At 42.8% G+C, this 18,841-nt stretch overlaps 1 protein-coding gene across 6 annotated transcripts in view; it reads right to left on the bottom strand.

The window, feature by feature from the left end:
- LOC123507460 (potassium voltage-gated channel protein Shab-like) overlaps positions 1 to 18,841 on the bottom strand; it is a 159,209-nt gene that overhangs the window by 59,689 nt on the left and 80,679 nt on the right. For all 6 annotated transcript variants that reach the window (XM_045260343.1, XM_045260342.1, XM_045260345.1 and 3 more), the window contains exon 2: positions 9,685 to 10,461. In XM_045260343.1, coding sequence (XP_045116278.1) covers positions 9,685 to 10,398 — 714 coding nt within the window. In that variant the 5' untranslated portion in view covers positions 10,399 to 10,461. The remainder of the gene's footprint in view (positions 1 to 9,684; positions 10,462 to 18,841) is intronic.

The following is an 18,841-nucleotide window of genomic DNA, read 5'->3' as shown; positions in this document are numbered from 1 at the left end:
CTCTCTCTCTCTGGAATACTTGCGTGGTCATTAAAAAAAGGAAAGTATTTATTTTGGAAGTATCACGCAATTATTTACTATAATTTCTATTCATTTTAAAATATAATTCAAGTTCTACCGATTTTACTTCATTCCTACACACACACACACACACACACACACACACACACACACACACACACACACACACACACACACACACACACACACACACACACACACACACACACACACACACACACACACACACACACACACACACACACACACACACACACACCAGCCGGTCATTATAATCATTCTTTACCATTTGTACGACAGACCGCAGCGTGCGAGCGTTGTGTTTAGCATGTCTGGGAGGAAGAAGGAGTGGAGGGAGGCAGAAGGCACGGTGAGAGAGAAAGACTGAGGAAGCGAGGAGAAAGAAGAGGAAAGGACACAATAGAGATGAAGGAAAGGGGAATAAGAGAGGAGTGGAAGGCAAGAGGAGAAGGGAAGGATTGAGGAGAAGGAGAGGAAGAGAGAGAAAGGGAGGGAAGAGGGAGAGGGAGATCGAGAGAAGAGAGAGAAGGGTAGTTAGGTAATTAAGGAGTCATTATGCGGCCGCGTGAGGAAACGACTTGTGTGTGTGTGTGTGTGTGTGTGTGTGTGTGTGTGTGTGTGTGTGTGTGTGTGTGTGTGTGTATCAAATCACCATTACTCCACCGATTTTTTGCAATTCAACCTGATTTTTTTTTTATTTCTTGTTTCTTTCCATTTCTCTTTTTCTTTTTTTTGTTATTTGAATCGGGTGTCTTTCAGGTTTTTTCCCTTCATTCTTTCCTCCTTTCTTTCCCAATAATGAGTCTGTATCGCTCCTTCTGCTTCGCCTCCTGCTGTCTTTCGGGAGTGACTGAGTGGAAGGGGAAAAGAACTGCAGGTATATTTTTTCGTGTCCATCACCTATTCTCATCAGGAAGTGTTGCGCCATTCATCGTCTCCCATTCCTATTTTCTTTCTTTTATTCAAGTTCTCTTCCCCTATTCCCAAGGGAGTTTTTTTTCTTTTATATTTCCAGTATCTTTCTTTCTCTTCACTATTCTTCATTTTGCTTTTTTCCATTTTTTTTGTACATATTTTTGCCTTTTCCATATTCTCTCGTTTCTCTTCTTATTGTTTTCTTTTTTTTTTTGTTTTCAGTCGCGTCTTTCTGTCTTATTGGTCATATAATTACGTTATTTACATATTTTAATCTCATATTTATTTTCCCCGCACATTTATCGGTAGTATAAATATTTGTCTCAACATTAATCTTTTACATTTCAGGACGAGGTTTATATACATATTTTTCCTTATCTCAGCTGCTACTTGTCCCAAAAAAGTGTTTAATTTTCGCTTTACTTATCAATTACTGAATGTAAGTCGATTTGGAATAAAGGAAATAGATAAAATGTGAAATAGACTATGAGAAAAGACAACGAAACACAAATCATTATTCATTTCAACCTATGCGATATCCAAATTTTCCCTCATCTCCATTAGTACCTGCGGGAAACTGCCACAATATCCTGCACAGGTGAGACGCGACGCATGCATCTCGTTAGGGAAACAGGTAAATGGGCTCACGTGGGCTACACTGCATTAATTAAACACGTGATATATCGAGCGCAGGTTAAACGCTATCAGGCAAACAGGTGCGGAAGATTTTATTTTTTTTCTGAGGCTGATAACGTGTGTGTGTGTGTGTGTGTGTGTGTGTGTGTGTGTGTGTGTGTGTGTGTGTGTGTGTGTGTGTGTGTGTGTGTGTGTGTGTCGGTGCAGAGGCCCTCAAGGTCACTAGATGAGCACCTGCACTAATTAACGCGATGTTTGTTGAGAAGCAAGTATAAAGGTCGAGGAGGAGGAGGAGGAGGAGGAGGAGGAGGAGGAGGAGGAGGAGGAGGAGGAGGAGGAGGAGGAGGAGGAGGAGGAGGAGGAGGAGGAGGAGCAGGAGCAAGAGCAGGAGGAAGAGGAAGAGAAGGAGGAGCAGGAGGAAGAGAAGGAGCAGGAGGAAGTGAAGAAAGGCGGAAGAAAAGGAGAGGAGGATAGGTACACGAGTTGAAAGAAGTCAGATTTTGAAGTAGGAGTAGGAATGATGGATGAGAAAGAGGGATGTGGTGTGTGTGTGTGTGTGTGTGTGTGTGTGTGTGTGTGTGTGTGTGTGTGTGTGTGTGTGTGTACGCGTGCAATCATGTGCGTTCCTAGCGGTAATTTTTCGACACTTTCCAGTAAAGATGAGCTGAATAAAGCAAGACTCTCTCTCTCTCTCTCTCTCTCTCTCTCTCTCTCTCTCTCTCTCTCTCTCTCAACACATCTCAACGCTACATTTTCTTCATTTCCATTAGTTATTACATTTATTCATTTATTTATCTGTCTATAGCTTTATCCTGCTAAATAAACAGTGGATATGGAACAGAGGAAGGGAAGGAGTAAGAAGTAATAGGTTAGGTTCAGAATATGTAGATACAGTACGGGAGAATAATGGTTTTGTATAGTGTATGAAATATTGATCTGCTTCTGAAAGTCTACGGTCGCGCCTTGCCGTGTTTCATTACTCTACGATGCTGTCTCGCCTTGTTTCATTTTGACGTGGTGTTTTGTTTGTGCAGATGGTTTTTTGTTGATGATGATGATGGTGGTGATGATGATGATGGTGGGGGTATTGGTGTTGGTGGTGGTGGTGGTGGTGATGGTGTTGCTGTTTATTTGTGGTTTTTGTTGCTATTTATTATGTAATCTATTGTTATTTTTTCATTTTTGTTTTTGTTGTCGTTTTGTTGTTGTTGTTGTTGATGTTGATGATAATAATAATAGTAGTAGTAGTAATAATAATAATAATAATAATAATAATAATAATAATAATAATAATAATAATAATAATGATAATAATTACTACTACTACTTGTACTACAATTACTACTACTACTACTTGTTTTCTGAATACTCTACACTCAGTTCTATATTTCTTTTCGCTGTGATTTTCCCTGTCAAGAGCCACACCTTAAAATATTCCTTTGAGAGAAGCAGTTTTTATCTTTGAGTTGATAAGAATATACTAGAAAAACTTTGATGTGTGTGTTTGTGTTTTTGTGTGTGTGTGTGGACATAGATAGATATCACGTCCGTACCATATTTTTTACATTCATAGTTGTAAAAAAAAAAAAAAAAAAAAAAAAAAAACGTAAAAAGTGTAGATGTTTCCCTGGCCTTTCTTTTGTCTTTCTTTCCGTGATTTAGTTTCCTTCTACCCTTCACTTTGTTTCTTAATCTGGTAATCCTCGTTTTCTTTACCTGGGAAGGACGGCAGGAGTGACTCAACCTTTTGTACTGTGACGTCATTGGGTTTAACAGCGACCTTTCCACGAAGCTCGAGAAAAAAAAGGAGGGAGACGGGGTGAGTGCGCTAGAAACTGCAGTGAAGGAAGAGGTACAAGAGGAAGTGGTGAAGGAAGAACGGGGGACGGAAAGAAATGAAAAAAAAATATGTGAAGGAGGATGAAGAGGAGGAGAAGAAGGAAGATACGAAATAAGTATAGCAAGATGTATAGAGAAATTTATAGGTGGTGGATGTGGATAAGGGAAGAACAGAAGGAAAATAATGTAGGAAGAATGAAAGGGAGATGAACAGGAGGAGAAAGGAAGGAGTCACACGATCACCATTACTAATTTAACGCCGCTATTATTTGAAATCCCTACCATTACTAACACCAGTTACCACCACTACTGTACCTAACTCTACTTCACCATCACCACCACCACCAATATCACCACCACCACCACGACCACCAAGACAGAAAAAAGGGCATGAGCTTGAAAGTTAGTGAGAAGGAAGAGGAGAGCTAACTTTCATCAGATTTATGAGAGAGAGAGAGAGAGAGAGAGAGAGAGAGAGAGAGAGAGAGAGAGAGAGAGAGAGAGAGAGAGAGAGAGAGTTCCCCTACATCCCTAATCACCTAAAGTAATTATTTTCACCTCCTTACTCCTCCACCACGCCAATCTAATCATCTCATCAACCTTTACTCCTGAGACTAATATCTGCCTATTTCTACCTATACCTTCCCCTTCTGCGCCTCCGTCAGCACCCTAGACTCGCCTGGCATCTTTCCCCCATCCATCAGGTAACTCCAGGCCCCTAAAATGAAGCGTCTCAACCCCGGTACGGTCGTTTCCTGATACATATTCAAGCAACGCAGGGCAAGACAGGCCATTATGCGCACTCAAGCGACCGTGACAGAAAGGGACCATTCTATCTCGGGACGGCACTGGTTTTTTGTTGTTGTTTGTGTTATTATGATTGTGTTGTTGTTGTTATGGTGACGGTGGGAGTGTTTGTGTTTTGTTGCCTGTAATTTGTTGAGTTTTTTTGTTGTGTTTTGTTTTATTTCCCTTTTTTGTTTTTGCTGGTTGGTTTCCGTGTTTTATTTTCATTTTTTTGGTAATAATGGTTTTCGTAGTGGTGGTGGTGGTGGTGGTGGTGGTAGTGGTTGTGGTTGTGGTGGTGATGATGGGGATGATGATGGTAATGATGCTAGTAATATTGGTGATGCTTTCTTCTTGTTCTTTTTTTTTTTCTTCTTCTTCTTCTTCTTCTTCTTCTTGCGCGGCTCAAGGTCAAGAGGTAATAAGAGCAATAGTTCGGTGTACCCTAAGCATTCTCTCTCTCTCTCTCTCTCTCTCTCTCTCTCTCTCTCTCTCTCTCTCTCTCTCTCTCTCTCTCTCTCTCTTGGTCCATAAAGCAATACTTTCTAAATGTCTTGTATCTTATCTGTGTCTTCTCTTCTTACACATCTTCCTCCTTTTCCTCCTCCTCCTTCTCCTCCTCCTCTTCCTTCTCCTTTTCTTCTTCCTCTTCTTCACCAGGTAAATATTTCTGATTGGCCACTTTTCTTGTCCATTCTCAAGAGGTGGACGCAAAAAAATATCTCACTAATTACTTTGATAGTGATGATAATGTTCCTTGCGTGTTGCGGCCGAGACTCCCCGCGATGCTGTGACGGAGGGCGTGTGTGGTGGTGGTGGTGGTGGTGGTGGTGGTGGTGGTGACTGTAACTTCTCTTCTCTCATTGTGTGTGGTGGTAATGTTGGTGTTGTTGTTGTTACCCTTCTTTTTTTTTTTTTTTCTTTTTCTTCTTCTTCTTCTTCTTCTTCTTCTTCTTCTTCTTCTTCTTCTATTCTTCTTTTTGCAACTTGTTTATCCTCTCATTCGTTTAATTATCTTGTTTTTCTCTGTTTTATGTGTTTATGCTGTTTTGTTTTCCTTCGTCTTGCTTCTCCTTTTCTTAATTTGATTTTATGAGAGAGAGAGAGAGAGAGAGAGAGAGAGAGAGAGAGAGAGAGAGAGAGAGAGAGAGAGAGAGAGAGAGAGAGAAACTGGAAGCAAGAAGTAGGAGACAGAGAGACGCCTGGCAGTCTTTCACGGCGCTTGTGTGTGTATGTGTGTGTGTGTGTGTGTGTGTGTGTGTGTGTGTGTGTGTGTGTGTGTGTGTGTGTGTGTGTGTGTAACTCTTGCATTATAGAAGGTATGGAACTGCTCTTGGCAAAGGCGAAGAGGGTTGAGAGAGAGAGAGAGAGAGAGAGAGAGAGAGAGAGAGAGAGAGAGAGAGAGAGAGAGAGAGAGAGAGAGAGAGAGGAGGAAGAGGAGATTGTGAGCAGGGAGTCCAAGAGGGTGGAGGAAGGAAGGGAGAGATCGTTGGGTGAGAGGGAGGAAAGAGATAGAGAGAGGAGGAGGAGGAGGAAGGAGGAGAGAAGAAGCACCACTGAGATGGAGGAAAGGAGCTTACAGAGTAGCAAAGATGGAAATTTGGTGATAAATGGGAGAGAGAGAGAGAGAGAGAGAGAGAGAGAGAGAGAGAGAGAGAGAGAGAGAGAGAGAGAGAGAGAGAGAGTCGTAAAAGAAGACAGGAAGAGACTTCTTGCAATGACTTCTATGAATGTGAGATTGAGTTTGGTGTAAAGATTCTTACTTCGCTCCTTCCTCCTTCATTCCTTCATTCCTTCATTCCTTCCTTCAGTCTCTTATTCAGTCTCATTCAGTTATTTTTTTTAATTACTTTTTCTTTCCTTCCTTTCTTCACTCCTTTATTTTTTTCTTTTCTATCCCTTATCCTCTTAATTCTTTCTTTATTCCTTCACTCTCTCTTCTGTTCCTTTATTCTCTTTGCCTCCTTCCTTCTCTCCATCATCTATTCCTACGTTTTTTCCTCCTATTCTTCGTATACTATTTAGTTTCTTTCATTATCTTTGTCTTCGTTTGATTATCTTGCCTTTTCTCCATCATTCATTCCTACAGTTATTCCTCCTAATTTGTATTTACTTTTATTCATTCTCTTTACTCCCTAATGTTTATCCTTCTTTCTCTCCATTATTTTTTCCTAATCTTCTTATATTAACTTTATTTACATTTTTTCATTTAGTTTTCCCTCCTGCTTTTTATTCTTCATTTTTTACAGTTTTCCTCCTAATCCTATACGAAATATTTAACTTCCTTCATATCCTTTGGTTCTTATTGTCTATCATTCTTCCTTTTCATCATCCATTCTTAGTCTTTCTTCCTAATCTTTTTATATTATTTATTTTCCTTCATATACTTTTTTTTTCTTATTGTCTTTGCATTATTCCATTCTTACAAATTTTTCCTAATCTTCCTATACTAAATTTATTACTTTTTTTTCACTGAATTTGCTCCTGCTGTTTGTTTTCCTTCCTCTCCACAATCCATTCTTTTAGTTTTTCTTTCTAATCTTCTTATACTGACTATATTTCTTTTCTTTCATTCGCTTTGCTTTCTATTGTCTATCATTCTTCCTTTCCTTCACCCATTCTTGCAGTTTTTCTTCCTAATCCTATACTTTATCTACCACGAAGCGTTAGTGTTATCCTTCTCTCCCTTCATCCATCATACAAAATACACACCACGAGTCCCTTACAACCATAGCAAGGCGCATTTACAACCACATAAACCTTCCTCTGCCTGTTGGTATGCGAAGTCAGTGGCCATTAATATACGAGCTGCCCAGAATGACAAGTGGGAGGATGAAAAGGAAGGAGAGAGACGGAAAAATGGAAAAAAAGGACAGTTAATCGTGGTATGAGGTTTGAGTCAGAATAAAACAGTTTCCCTTGATCCTCCCGTCTTTCTGTCTCCCGTTTTTTGTTTGGAAGATGGAGTGTGGCAGAAAATGGGTGTCAGTTGCTCCGAGTAAAAGAAAATGGGGGGAGAACATGGAAGGAGAAGGAAGGGAAGGAAAATGGAAGAAGATTTAGTGTGAGAGAAAATGGGGTATGAATTTATATGTTTTTGCTATTATGTCTCTCTCTCTCTCTCTCTCTCTCTCTCTCTCTCTCTCATAGTAAATCAATTAATCTATATTTTCCACCAATAGGAACGCAGCACCCATTCATCGCTACTCGTTGATTGGTGGACATAGAGTTCCCGAGGTCTGTAATTGGTCGAGGCTGGCGTCCACATAAGCTCACGATTGGTCAAGAGAAACGCGACCTTTCTGCCATTAGGGAGGGAGAAGGAAGGAAAGAAGGAGTGATGGAAGGAAGGAGAGAAATAGGAGGGTTTGTAAGGAAGGAAGGATGGAAGGGAGATGGAAGGAAGGAGGGAAATACGGATTGAAAAGGAAGGAAAGAAGGAGTGATGGAAGGAAGGAGAGAAATAGGAGGGTTTGTGAGGAAGAAAGGATGGAAGGGAGATGGAAGGAGGAAGGGAAATAGGGATTGAAAAGGAAGGAAAGAAGGAGAGGAGGAAAAAATTATAGGAGGGTAAGAAGGAAAGAATGGATAGGAAGTTTGGAAGAAGGTAAAAAGAAAAAAAGAAAAGGAAATGTTGAAAAGAAAAGGATGAGAGAAAGAAGAGAAGATAGAAAAGGAAAAGAGAGGCAAAAAAGGGAAGAAGAAGGAGAAGGAAGTAAAAATCGGAGAGGAAAGGAAACACTGAGGAAAAATATATAAAAAAAAGCAGATGAATATATTGTTACTTAACTTAGTCATACTTAAAATCAGCGAAAACTAGAAATCCGTGTCATTACTGTTATTATTATCATCATCATCATCATCATCATCATCATCATCATCGCAGCCATCTTTCTAGTAACACACTACGGACCTTCTCTTCTAGTTTGAATTGTGTGTGTGTGTGTGTGTGTGTGAGAGAGAGAGAGAGAGAGAGAGAGAGAGAGAGAGAGAGAGAGAGAGAGAGAGAGAGAGAGAAACGAACAATGGAATACAGATACAAAAGAAACAACAGACAGACAGACAGACAGACAGGGAGACAGAGACACAAAAACAGAGTGACAGGCAAGAAGATAACACAAAGCATGACAAAATATCCTGCATGAACTGGGGGTATTTTTCTCCCTCCTTTTATTCTTTCCCTTCAGGAGACGAAGACAAAGGAAGGCAGGGAAGGATTTAAGGGCCAAGTTTGTGTTAAAGTAGGAGAGGAGAAGGGTCACATAAACAAAGGACTTGGAGGAACGCTGCTTAAAGGGAGAGAAGATTAATGCATCCAGGCAGAGAGGGAGATGGAGAGAGAGAGAGAGGGAGAGAGGGGGAGAGACAGATAGACAGACAAACACTGGGAATTATTAGTGGTACATACAGAGACAGACAGACACTCAAATACTCGTAGTTCATTTTTATTTTTACTAACGATTTATTTAAGCTGTTGTTGATTTTCTAGTGTTTATTCCATTGTAGTTAAGTTTAATGCTACGTTATTATTTTTTCCGCACTAATTTATCCATTTTCTTGATGACTGCGACACACACACACACACACACACACACACACACACACACACACACACACACACACACACACACACACACACACACACACACACACTTTTTCATCATAGCCACCCCTAAACTTTCCCCTTTAGATCGATTCCTATTTTTCCCTCCTCAGTTCTCGTGCCCCTTTTCAGTCTGTCCTTCTCCCCTCCCGCCCTTCCCGGCCCTCCTGACGCCAGCGTTTTTCCCCTGTGGACAATGACGTTCTTGTAGGTCAGGGGTGAGGTTTCTCGTTCCTCCATTTACAAAGGTGTGCTATGGTTGCATTGCTCTCGCTGCTTGCTTGCCCCTTCCTCAGGTGACTCGGGTGTTCGTGGGTGTGTTAGGGTGTTTTGTGGGCATTTGGGGTGTTTTGGGGTGTTTTGGGTATTTGAGGGTGTTTTGAGATGTGTTGGGGTGTTTTGGGGTGTTATGGACCGGGTTGTGTTCTGTTGCTGATATGGTGTGTGTGTGTGTGTGTGTGTGTGTGTGTGTGTGTGTGTGTGTGTGTGTGTGTGTGTGTGTGTGTGTGTGTGTGTGTGTGTGTGTGTTTGTGTGTGCGTGTTGCTCCCATGTGGCAGCTGTTTTATGGTGCGTCGGGCAAGATTTACTGCGCCACCCACTGCGTGGTGTGCGGGCTGGGCGAGTTGGTTGGGCTGCCTGGCTCGGGGCGTCGGGCTGGTGAGCTGGTGAGGGGATTAGAGCATTTTCCAGGCGAGGAGCTGAGGGCGAGATTATGGCTGTGGAAAATTAATGCTGCTGTGGTAGAGTGTGTGTGGGAGTGGGGGTGTTAGGGGATGAAGGTGAGGGTGAGGGAAGGCAGGGGAGGGAGAGTGAAGGTGGTCCAGGCGGCAGGGCGCGGCGGCCGGGGGGCCCTGGTACTCACCCGGGCGGCGAGGGACGTCTGGGGTTTCTCGAGTAGGTCCCACAGGAACTTCTGGTAGGGCGCGCACCAGCCGTCCCCGAAGTCCTCCTCCTCGCGCTGCCGCAGCGACTCCGCCTCCTTGCGCATCTCCTCGTGCACGTGTTCCTTGCGCTGATGGTACTTGTGCTGGCAGCACGACTCCAGGTACAGCTCGTCGATGCCCCAGTACTCCAGGTCGTCGGAGAAGGCCAGCACGCACATCTCCTCCACCAGGTGGAGCTTGCCCGTGCGGTAGAAGTTAAGGATGGAGGAGAAGGAGCGCGGGTGGCGGTCAAAGAAGTATTCGTTGTCGATGAGGGAGTAGTCGTCGCAGATCTCCATGATGGCCTCGTGGGTGTTGCACTCCCGCAGGCGGCCCAGGCGTGTATGCGGCAACCGCTCCAGCGTGCGCCACAATACCTCGTGCCGCACGCCCCCCACGTTCAGCTGCACGCGGCGGTTGAGCGCCTTGGAGCGCATGATCATGAAGGGCTCCGGCGGCAGCGAGGTCATGGAGCGGCTGTGCAGGCGCGTGAGCCCCGCGGAGCCCCGCCCGCCGCCCTCCTCCTTGTCGTCCTCCAGCGTGTCCATCATCTCCTCCTTGTCCGGGGGGACGTCGCCCCAGCGGACGCCCAGGGTGCCGCCGCCGCCCGTGCTGGCCTCGTGCGGCGCCCCGCCCGTCCCGTCCCCGGTCATGGCCGCGCGCCGCCCTCACCGCCGCCCGCCAGCCTGATCCGCCGCCCGCACCGCTCCATCACGCTGCAGGGAGAGAGACAAGCATGAGTCACCGCTCACACACACACACACACACACACACACACACACACACACACACACACACACACACACACACACACACACACACACACACACACACACACTTATCCACCCACGCACTCACTCATTTTCTTTTACTCATCCATTGAGTCCCTATACACTCACTCATACATCCACTCCGCCCCTCCATCCTTCCACCCTCTCACGCCACACCACACCCTGCCATGCGTGGTGAGGCGGTGGGACGGGATGGGGAGCGGGGAGAAGGACGGGATCACCTGTCTTGCGACACACAACACTACCACACCCCCCTCCACACCCTCCCTCCACACCTGTCCCTCCCCTCCATTCCCTAGCAAAGAGGGAATGTTACGAGGAACGAGAGGGAAAGAGAGAGGGAGAGAGGGAAAGGCATAGGAGGGAGGGAAGAGAAACTTGTTATCCCCACACGCCTCCAAAACCTAGAGGTAATTCCGTGGGCCTTTCCCGCCACACCGCTGGAGCTTTCATCTAATATTTAAACTTAAAACTCTCTGAAATATTAGTCTCCGTACTTTCCCTTTCCCCTTCCCATCCCTTCCCCCTTCCCCTTCCATCCTCCTCCCATCTCATGTTCCTTCTTTTTTTTTCTGTGTTATTATTTTTACCTTCATATTCGTGGAACAAAGTTTAAAGTGCAGGGTTTTGAAGAGTGTCTGGGAAAAGGTGTGTGTGTGTGTGTGTGTGTGTGTGTGTGTGTGTGTGTGTGTGTGTGTGTGTGTGTGTGTGTGTGTGTGTGTGTGTGTGTGTGTGTGTGTGTGTGTGTGTGTGTGTGTGTGTGTGGCATCTTTTTCTTGTTCTTTTCTTGTTGCCTGTACCTTTGAGAGAGAGAGAGAGAGAGAGAGAGAGAGAGAGAGAGAGAGAGAGAGAGAGAGAGAGAGAATTAATACATCATTCTTCTATGCAATATTGACTTTTCCTTCACTATTCGTCGATTCCTTTTCAATTCAGAATGTTTTTAGCCACCAGATCCTTCCTTCCTTCCTTCCTTCCTTTTCTTTGCCTTCCTTTTCCAACCATAGTATTTCCCGGAATCTATTACCTCTCTCTTCCTTTCCTTTCCCTTTCCTTTCTTTTCTTATTCTTCATTTACTTCTTCCATTTTTTCTTCTTTTTCCTTCCTTTCAAATCATAATCTTTCAAGTAATCCTTCATCGAGTCTTTCTTTCCTTCTTCTCCTTCCTTCCTTCCTTTACTCCTTCATTTTTCAATTCTTAATCTCTCTTTGGAATCCTTCACTTTTTTTTTCGCATTTTTTCCCTCTTCTTTTCTCTTCTTTTCCTTCCTTTTCAAGTCATAATTTTTTCTCTTTCTCCCGTTCGCCTTCTAGCATCTCACCACTTCCTTTCACTCTGCTGTGCTCTAAATTCAAAACTCACACCCACTCCCACCCATCAGCGCCCATTCCCGCCCACCCCCGCCCACTCCATCACCCTGCGCATCAATCACTAAGGGAAAGAGGGGAGGAATGCCCTTGGGAATCATCATTTTCCCCTTTGGTCACTCTGTTTTTGACCTCTGACCTCTGAGGGTAAAATCAATATCTTCTGCTTTCCTTTTCTTCCTCTTGCTTCTCTCTCCTGACAACTAAGGGGGTTAAGGGGGGAGGGGTTAGACAGACAGGCGGAAACAAGGACGAGACCATTAGCTTAGGAAAATACAGGCTGGTTAAGGGGAAGGTAAAGAGGACGAAGGGAGTTTAAAGGGGAAAAGACAGGAAGTGGTATGTTCTGAGGAGGAAAGTGTGTTAAAGTATTCGATGAAGGGAAAACAAGTGCTGCCATTAATTCACGTGACAAATGTCCTTAGTGGGGAAACTGGGACGCCGGGGAAGGAAGAAAGGAAATGGGGAAAAATAGATGTTAAATGCGGGTAAAATGGGAGAGATTTGATTCAGTTAGATAAAAAGAAAAGGTATCTTGAGTTAGAGGCAGAAATTGAATGGTGAATATAGTGGAAAAATGAAAGGTTATATAAAGTTACATGAAAAAAAGTAAGACAATTAAAAGGATAAATTCATATTGGATAAAAAAAAAACAAGGAAAAGAACAAGATGAGGGTCAGAAAAAGAGGAAAATGGAGAGGAAAATTAAGATAGTGAAAAAGAAGAAATTGACAGATGGGAAAAGAAAAAAAACTAAAAAACTAAAAACAAATCACTGAAAAGGAGGAAAAATAGGTAAACGGAGCTGGAAAAGTAGAAAAAATGAGATCCAAATAACTCATAAAAAAACACGAAAAATAGTAGATGGAGATAAGGAAGGAGAAAGAACTGGCGCCATTAGTTTTGGAAGATTGATGGTACTAATGGTAACCTGACAATCCCTAGAGAGGAGGAAGACAGGAAGAGTTAAGAGGAGAAGTATGCAGAGAGACAGACGAACGAGAGGGCTGGAGATCATGAGATTATCGACTGCGGCGGAGCAGGACAGTGATTTACGGCAGCCATTCATGCGAGGAAAGGAAGGAGAAGAACAGGAAAAAGGAAACAGAATGAAAACACTGGAAAATGGAACGAGACAGAAAAGGACAGCGAAAATTTGGTATTATTCCAGTGTTTCACCACATTCCACTAGGTGTTTTGTACCCACCTCATGAGATAGAGCTCCTCATTACGAGTATTTTGAATCCCATATTTATAAGGCGCAACCTATTTATAATGGCGATACCGAATTTAAAAGATTTAATCGTATTTTTGGCGATCTCACTCCTGAGTCAATAGAACAGAGGTAGACTGGCGCGAGAGCTGCTCGACCCAGGGCAGCGGCTATAGCGTGCAGGCCAACATTAGTGACTCGTTTTGTTTGAGCTATTGTTTCCGCTGATTGGTTACTTCGTTTGAAAGTGAACCGGCGGCAAATGAAAAAAAATCATAATTTATTCAACCAATCACGGTGGCCTTGAGGCTCGCGGTATGAATTTGAATTCAGTTTGAGGCAAGATGTCCCACTGTGCAGGTTGTGAACTGCATTACTTCAAAGTTATCGCTGAGTTTTTCGAGGACTGCTAAATCCGTACAGTTTTTACGTGATCACGGCGTTCTACCTACTGTGGTGCAGTGTCCTACTTGTCACCGAGACTGTACGTACAGGGAAGTGTTTCTTACCCACCTCATGAGATAGAGCTCCTCATAACGAGTATTTTGAATCCCATATTTATAAGGCGCAACCTATTTATAATGGCGATACTGAATTTAAAAGATTTAATCGTATTTTTGGCAGTTAGGTTAGGTTAGGTTTGGGGGATGATAAAAAAAAACTTGGGGATTTGCGCCAAAAACAAGTGGTAAATTAATTAAAAGCAAGCCGAAATCTACCAGAAAAAATTAGTTTTGTCCAGAAAAGAGAATGTGGTGAAACTGGAAATTTACCGAAAATTTAACTGGTACTAAGAGTCACAGTGAAGGAAGGAGAAAGGCAGAGAAAAGAAAACTGAATGGTAACACTGGAAAAATGAAAAGTAGACAGAAAAAGACAAAAATTTCAACTGGGAAAAAGAGTTGATGCATAAAAGGAGAGAAAAAATAGAGAAAGGTTAAATAAAGAATAGAAAAATTGAAAAAGGAAGGAGACAAAAAAGAACAGGCAAAATTTAACTAGTACTAAGAGTCACAGTGAAAGAAGGAGAAATACAGAGAAAATAAACAATGAATGGAAACACTGGAAAAAGGAGGAGGAGACAGAAAAGGACAGGGAAAATTAAACTGGTACTAAGAGACAAGACAAAGAAAGAGAAGAGAAGGAGAAAAGGAAGCAAAATATTGAAAAAAAACTTGAAACAGGAGACAGAAAAGAACAGACTGATACTTATACAGAGTCAAAGGAAAGAAAGAGAGGAGAAAGACAAAGAAAAGGAAATAAGGAAAAAGGAAAAGGAGACGGGAAAAAGACAGAAAATTCAGCTAGCACTTATGAAGAGTCACAGAGACAGCTAGGCAAAGGAATGAGCCCAAGGTAAGCCAGTAGTCATGCAAACACGCGATTCTCTCCCGAGCAAAAAGTGAAGGCATGACCTGAACGAAGCCAGATTACGAGGACTTAGTCAGACTCCCGCCATGGCTGCAGCGCCCACCAGAGCCTCGCACGCCGGTGTAAACTGGAAATTGACTGAAAAACACGTGAACACAGACACACGCTATCTATGAACCGCAGTAAGGCAACAAGGAGTGGCCAGCTTAGCACGAAGAGATGAGATACCTACACCAGCTTGCTTTTTTTTGGTCAATTGCCTCGGATTTTCATAGCGGTCAGACAAAACGAAGAGACAGAACGTACACCACAAGGAAGCAAGACATTTATTTAGCTGCAGTAAGACAACAAGGTGCCGTCCACTATTTCAAGGCAACATTATATTACAGCAAATTAAGTCGCTTCTCATTTACAGGCTCTCCTCAGCTTTTGACCGACTCGAGACAATCCTTTCACTGCAGTAGGCAAACAACAAACCGGCCAAAGACTATCACGAAAACACAAAACTACACAAAATTAAGATACAAGGAGTAAACAAGTCGCTTTTGAAGACACCAAGGAAAAACAATAAAAAAGCAAGGAACAAGAAAGAGAACCACAGCCAAGAATATAAAGACAAAACCAATTCTTAAACACAAATAGATAGACAGAAAACTTTAATCAGCGAACGACAAGCCTTAAGAGATTCGAGCCACATAGAAACCTGCAGAGAGAGAGAAAAAAAAAACAGACAGACATAGGGAACCAAACTGACCCTGAAGCTTCACAGACGACCCCAGAAAGGCCACAGACAGCCAGGCCCCCCCAGACACCCCGACAGCAGGGCAACAGCAGCATTGTGTTTAGAGACTCTTGGGAATGCAGCCAAATGGACACAAGAAATACGAGTGTCCATCTCATTGAAGCATTTGGTGTTAGAGAGAGAGAGAGAGAGAGAGAGAGAGAGAGAGAGAGAGATGTTGGCCATATAGCTGTTTAATTGTGAAATGTGGCTACCATTTGTAGGTCAGAGAGAGAGAGAGAGAGAGAGAGAGAGAGAGAGAGAGAGAGAGAGAGAGAGAGAGAGAGAGAGAGAGCAATCACAAAAGAAATAGGGACGGACAGACATACAAACAGATATAGACAGAAAAAGAAAGAAAGGGAGAGAGAAGTATATGTAGGGGGAATGTTCGTGTGTGTGTGTGTGTGTGTGTGTGTGTGTGTGTGTGTGTGTGTGTGTGTGTGTGTGTGTGTGTGTGTGTGTGTGTTTACATAGGAACCCAAATCACTCTTTACTTAACCCAACAAGAGGATAACATTGTTTTTCCAGACTCTCTTCCCCCCCCATTCTCTCTCTCTCTCTCTCTCTCTCTCAGGGGTCATATTGGGAGAGCCACGTCCCTGGGGGGGTAAGCAAGAGGACCCAAGGGAAGAGGGAGGAGAAGAGGAGGAGAGGGGGAGGGTCTCAGGAAGGGTGAATATGATGGAAGTAAGGAGAGGTAAAAGGTGAGGAATGACATATGGATGAGAGAGAGAGAGAAGAGAGAGAGAGAGAGAGAGAGAGAGAGAGAGTGAGAGAGAGAGGAAGTGAAAAGGAGATGGATGGGCAACAATGGAAAGAAGGAATGGAGGAGGAAGAGAAAATGGGATAAAAATAGAGAAAGAAGAGGAAAGGAGTGAAAGGTAGATAGATGAAGAGAGGAAGAAGAGAAAGAGAGACACAGGGGATATGGAAAAAGATGAAGGAAATAAAAAAATATATAATGAAACAAGGAAGGAAGGAAAGATGAAAGAAGATGAGGGAAGAGAGATATGAGAGGGAAAAGTAAAAGAGTAAAGGAGATGGAGGAGGAATGGAGGAAAAAAGAGGATAACGAGGTGGACGAAAGAAAAAGTGGAAAGAGAAGAGAAGGAAACAGAGAAAATAAGAGAAAAGAAAAGAAGACTAAGAAGGAAGGCGTACAGGACATAAGGCAGCAGTTCCTCCTCTTCTTCTCCTCCTCCTCCTCCTCCTCCTCCTCCTCCTCCTCCTCCTCCTCCTCCTCCTCCTCCTCCTCCTCCTCTTCTTTCTCTAGTATCTCTGAAGAATGAAAACAATTTACCACGCATCTTTACTACTACTACTACTACTACTACCACTACCACTACTACTACTACTACTACTACTACTACTACTACTACTACCACTGAGCCCATCTAGAGGGAATTTAATGTGGTCGTTATGCTAAAATTTCGTGATGTTGTTGTTGTTGTTGTTGTTGTTGTTGTTGTTGTTGTTGTTGTTGTTGTTGTTGTTGTTGTTGTTGTTGTTGTTGTTGTTGTTGTTGTTGTTTTAATTGAAAAGAAGTACCGAAGTATTCATTATCTAAATTTAGACTGAATAACGTGACTCTCTCTCTCTCTCTCTCTCTCTCTCTCTCTCTCTCTCTCTCTCTCTCTCTCTCTCTCACGAAATTCTGATCCGTTTTGCTTTCTCCATAAATCAGAAATACATCATCAAATATTCTATGCTGTATTTTCAAGATGATTTGAGAGTGTTTACCAAGCGTGTGTGTGTGTGTGTGTGTGTGTGTGTGTGTGTGTGTGTGTGTGTGTGTGTGTGTGTGTGTGTGTGTGTGTGTGTGTGTGTGTGTGTGTGTGTGTGTGTGTGTGTGTGTGTGTGTGTGTGTGTGTGTGTGTGTGTGCGTGTGTGTGTGTGATATACGTACTTTGGAATTTGCACATAGATAAATGACCTCTATTTCATTCCTATTATCCTCACGCGCTCCTCCTCCTCTTCTTCTTCTCCTCCTCCTCCTCCTCTTCCTTCTCTTTTACTCCTTTAGTTAACCCTCACCCTTCCTCCTCTCCCTCCTCCTCTCCCTCCTTCTCTCCCTTACCTCCATCCCTCCATCTCTCCTTCCCTCCCTCCTTCCCACAACCTTTCCCAGAACGTGCATGTCTTGAAATATTAAGAACGGAGTAGGAGGCCGCAGCCCAACCACCACCACCACCACCACCACCACCACCACCATTGCGGCTCTCCCTCTGCCTCCTGCCGCGTCAGGTTCTAGGCGTAGATTGGTCTGCTAGGGCGTGGTAGTGGTGGTGGTGGTGGTGTGTGTGTGTGTGTGTGTGTGTGTGTGTGTGTGTGTGTGTGTGTGTGTGTGGGTACGCTTGTCTGTGAGTGTCTGTTTTCCTGTTTTTATACTTTTTTATGTGTTTGTGTCAGTTATTCTGTTTGTTTGTCTCTATCTTTCTGTTTTTCATTCTTTTCGTCTTTTTGTGTGTCTGTGTATAAAGGAAAATCGTTAAAAAGATCTCAGAGTTACGAGATATTAAATTTAAACGATAGATATTTATATACCAAGGACAGTCAGACACACAGACACAGGAAAACAAATAGTAATAAAAATAAAGAAGTGAATAATGGATGAACACACAGACAGACAAACAGACAGATGGGTAACCAGACACATAGTAGCAAATAATAGACAAATATATGATAAATGGACAAAATAAATAAATAAGAAAAAAATACAGCTTTATTTATTTGTTAGTTTACTTGTTGGTTTGTTTGCTGTCTTGTTTATATGTTTGCTTTAGTTGTTTGTTACCTAGTTTGCTTGTAAGGTTGTCTTCTCAAGGTCTGACCAATGGAGTCTCACCTGTTTTGTCTTCACCTCTAATTATTCAAGGTGAATGAAGGTGAAGTGCTCTCTAGTATCTTATTTTCTTATTTTCTGTGATTTTTTTTTCCTCCTTTTTTTCTCCTTTTCTCTTTTCCTTTTTATTTCTTTATTTCTCTAGCTTTCTCCTTTCTCTTTCTTCCTCCTCCTTCCTCCTCATTTCCTTGTCACGTCGCCTCTCATTTGTTTTTCTTAGTCTCCCCTCTGTTCCCTCTCTCTCTTCCCTCTTTCCCTCTCTCGCATCTCTCTCCTCTCTCTTCTCCCCTCTCCACTCCCTCCTCTTAACTGTTATTTCTCACATTTTGTCTCATTTTCATAATAACACTCCACTCCTTCCTAGAATTTCCTCTCTCTCTCTCTCTCTCTCTCTCTCTCTCTCTCTCTCTCTCTCTCTCTCTCTCTCTCTCTCTCTCTCATTGTCACTTTTTCCTCTTATATTCTGTTCTTTCTAAATTATTCTTTATCAAAACTTTCCCTTTATTATTCTTAGTCTTTTATTTTATTTTTCTCTATCTTTTCTTGTCATTGAATTAAGACTTTTTATTTTTATTTTCTTTATTTCGACTTCTGCAAAAAAAAAAAAAAAAAAAGTACCAATTTTAAAGAAACAAAGGAACAACGAGAGCCACTTCATAGAAAAATAGATATCGTACCTTCTTTAACGATTACCGTACACTAGAGAAACGAAAGAATAATGCTCCTTTTAAA

This window comes from Portunus trituberculatus, chromosome 22 (assembly GCF_017591435.1).
Source record: "Portunus trituberculatus isolate SZX2019 chromosome 22, ASM1759143v1, whole genome shotgun sequence".
NCBI classification, from domain to species: Eukaryota; Metazoa; Arthropoda; class Malacostraca; order Decapoda; family Portunidae; genus Portunus; species Portunus trituberculatus.
The sequence above is the reverse complement of the archived record's forward strand: the minus strand, read 5'-3'. Positions and strand labels throughout refer to the sequence as shown.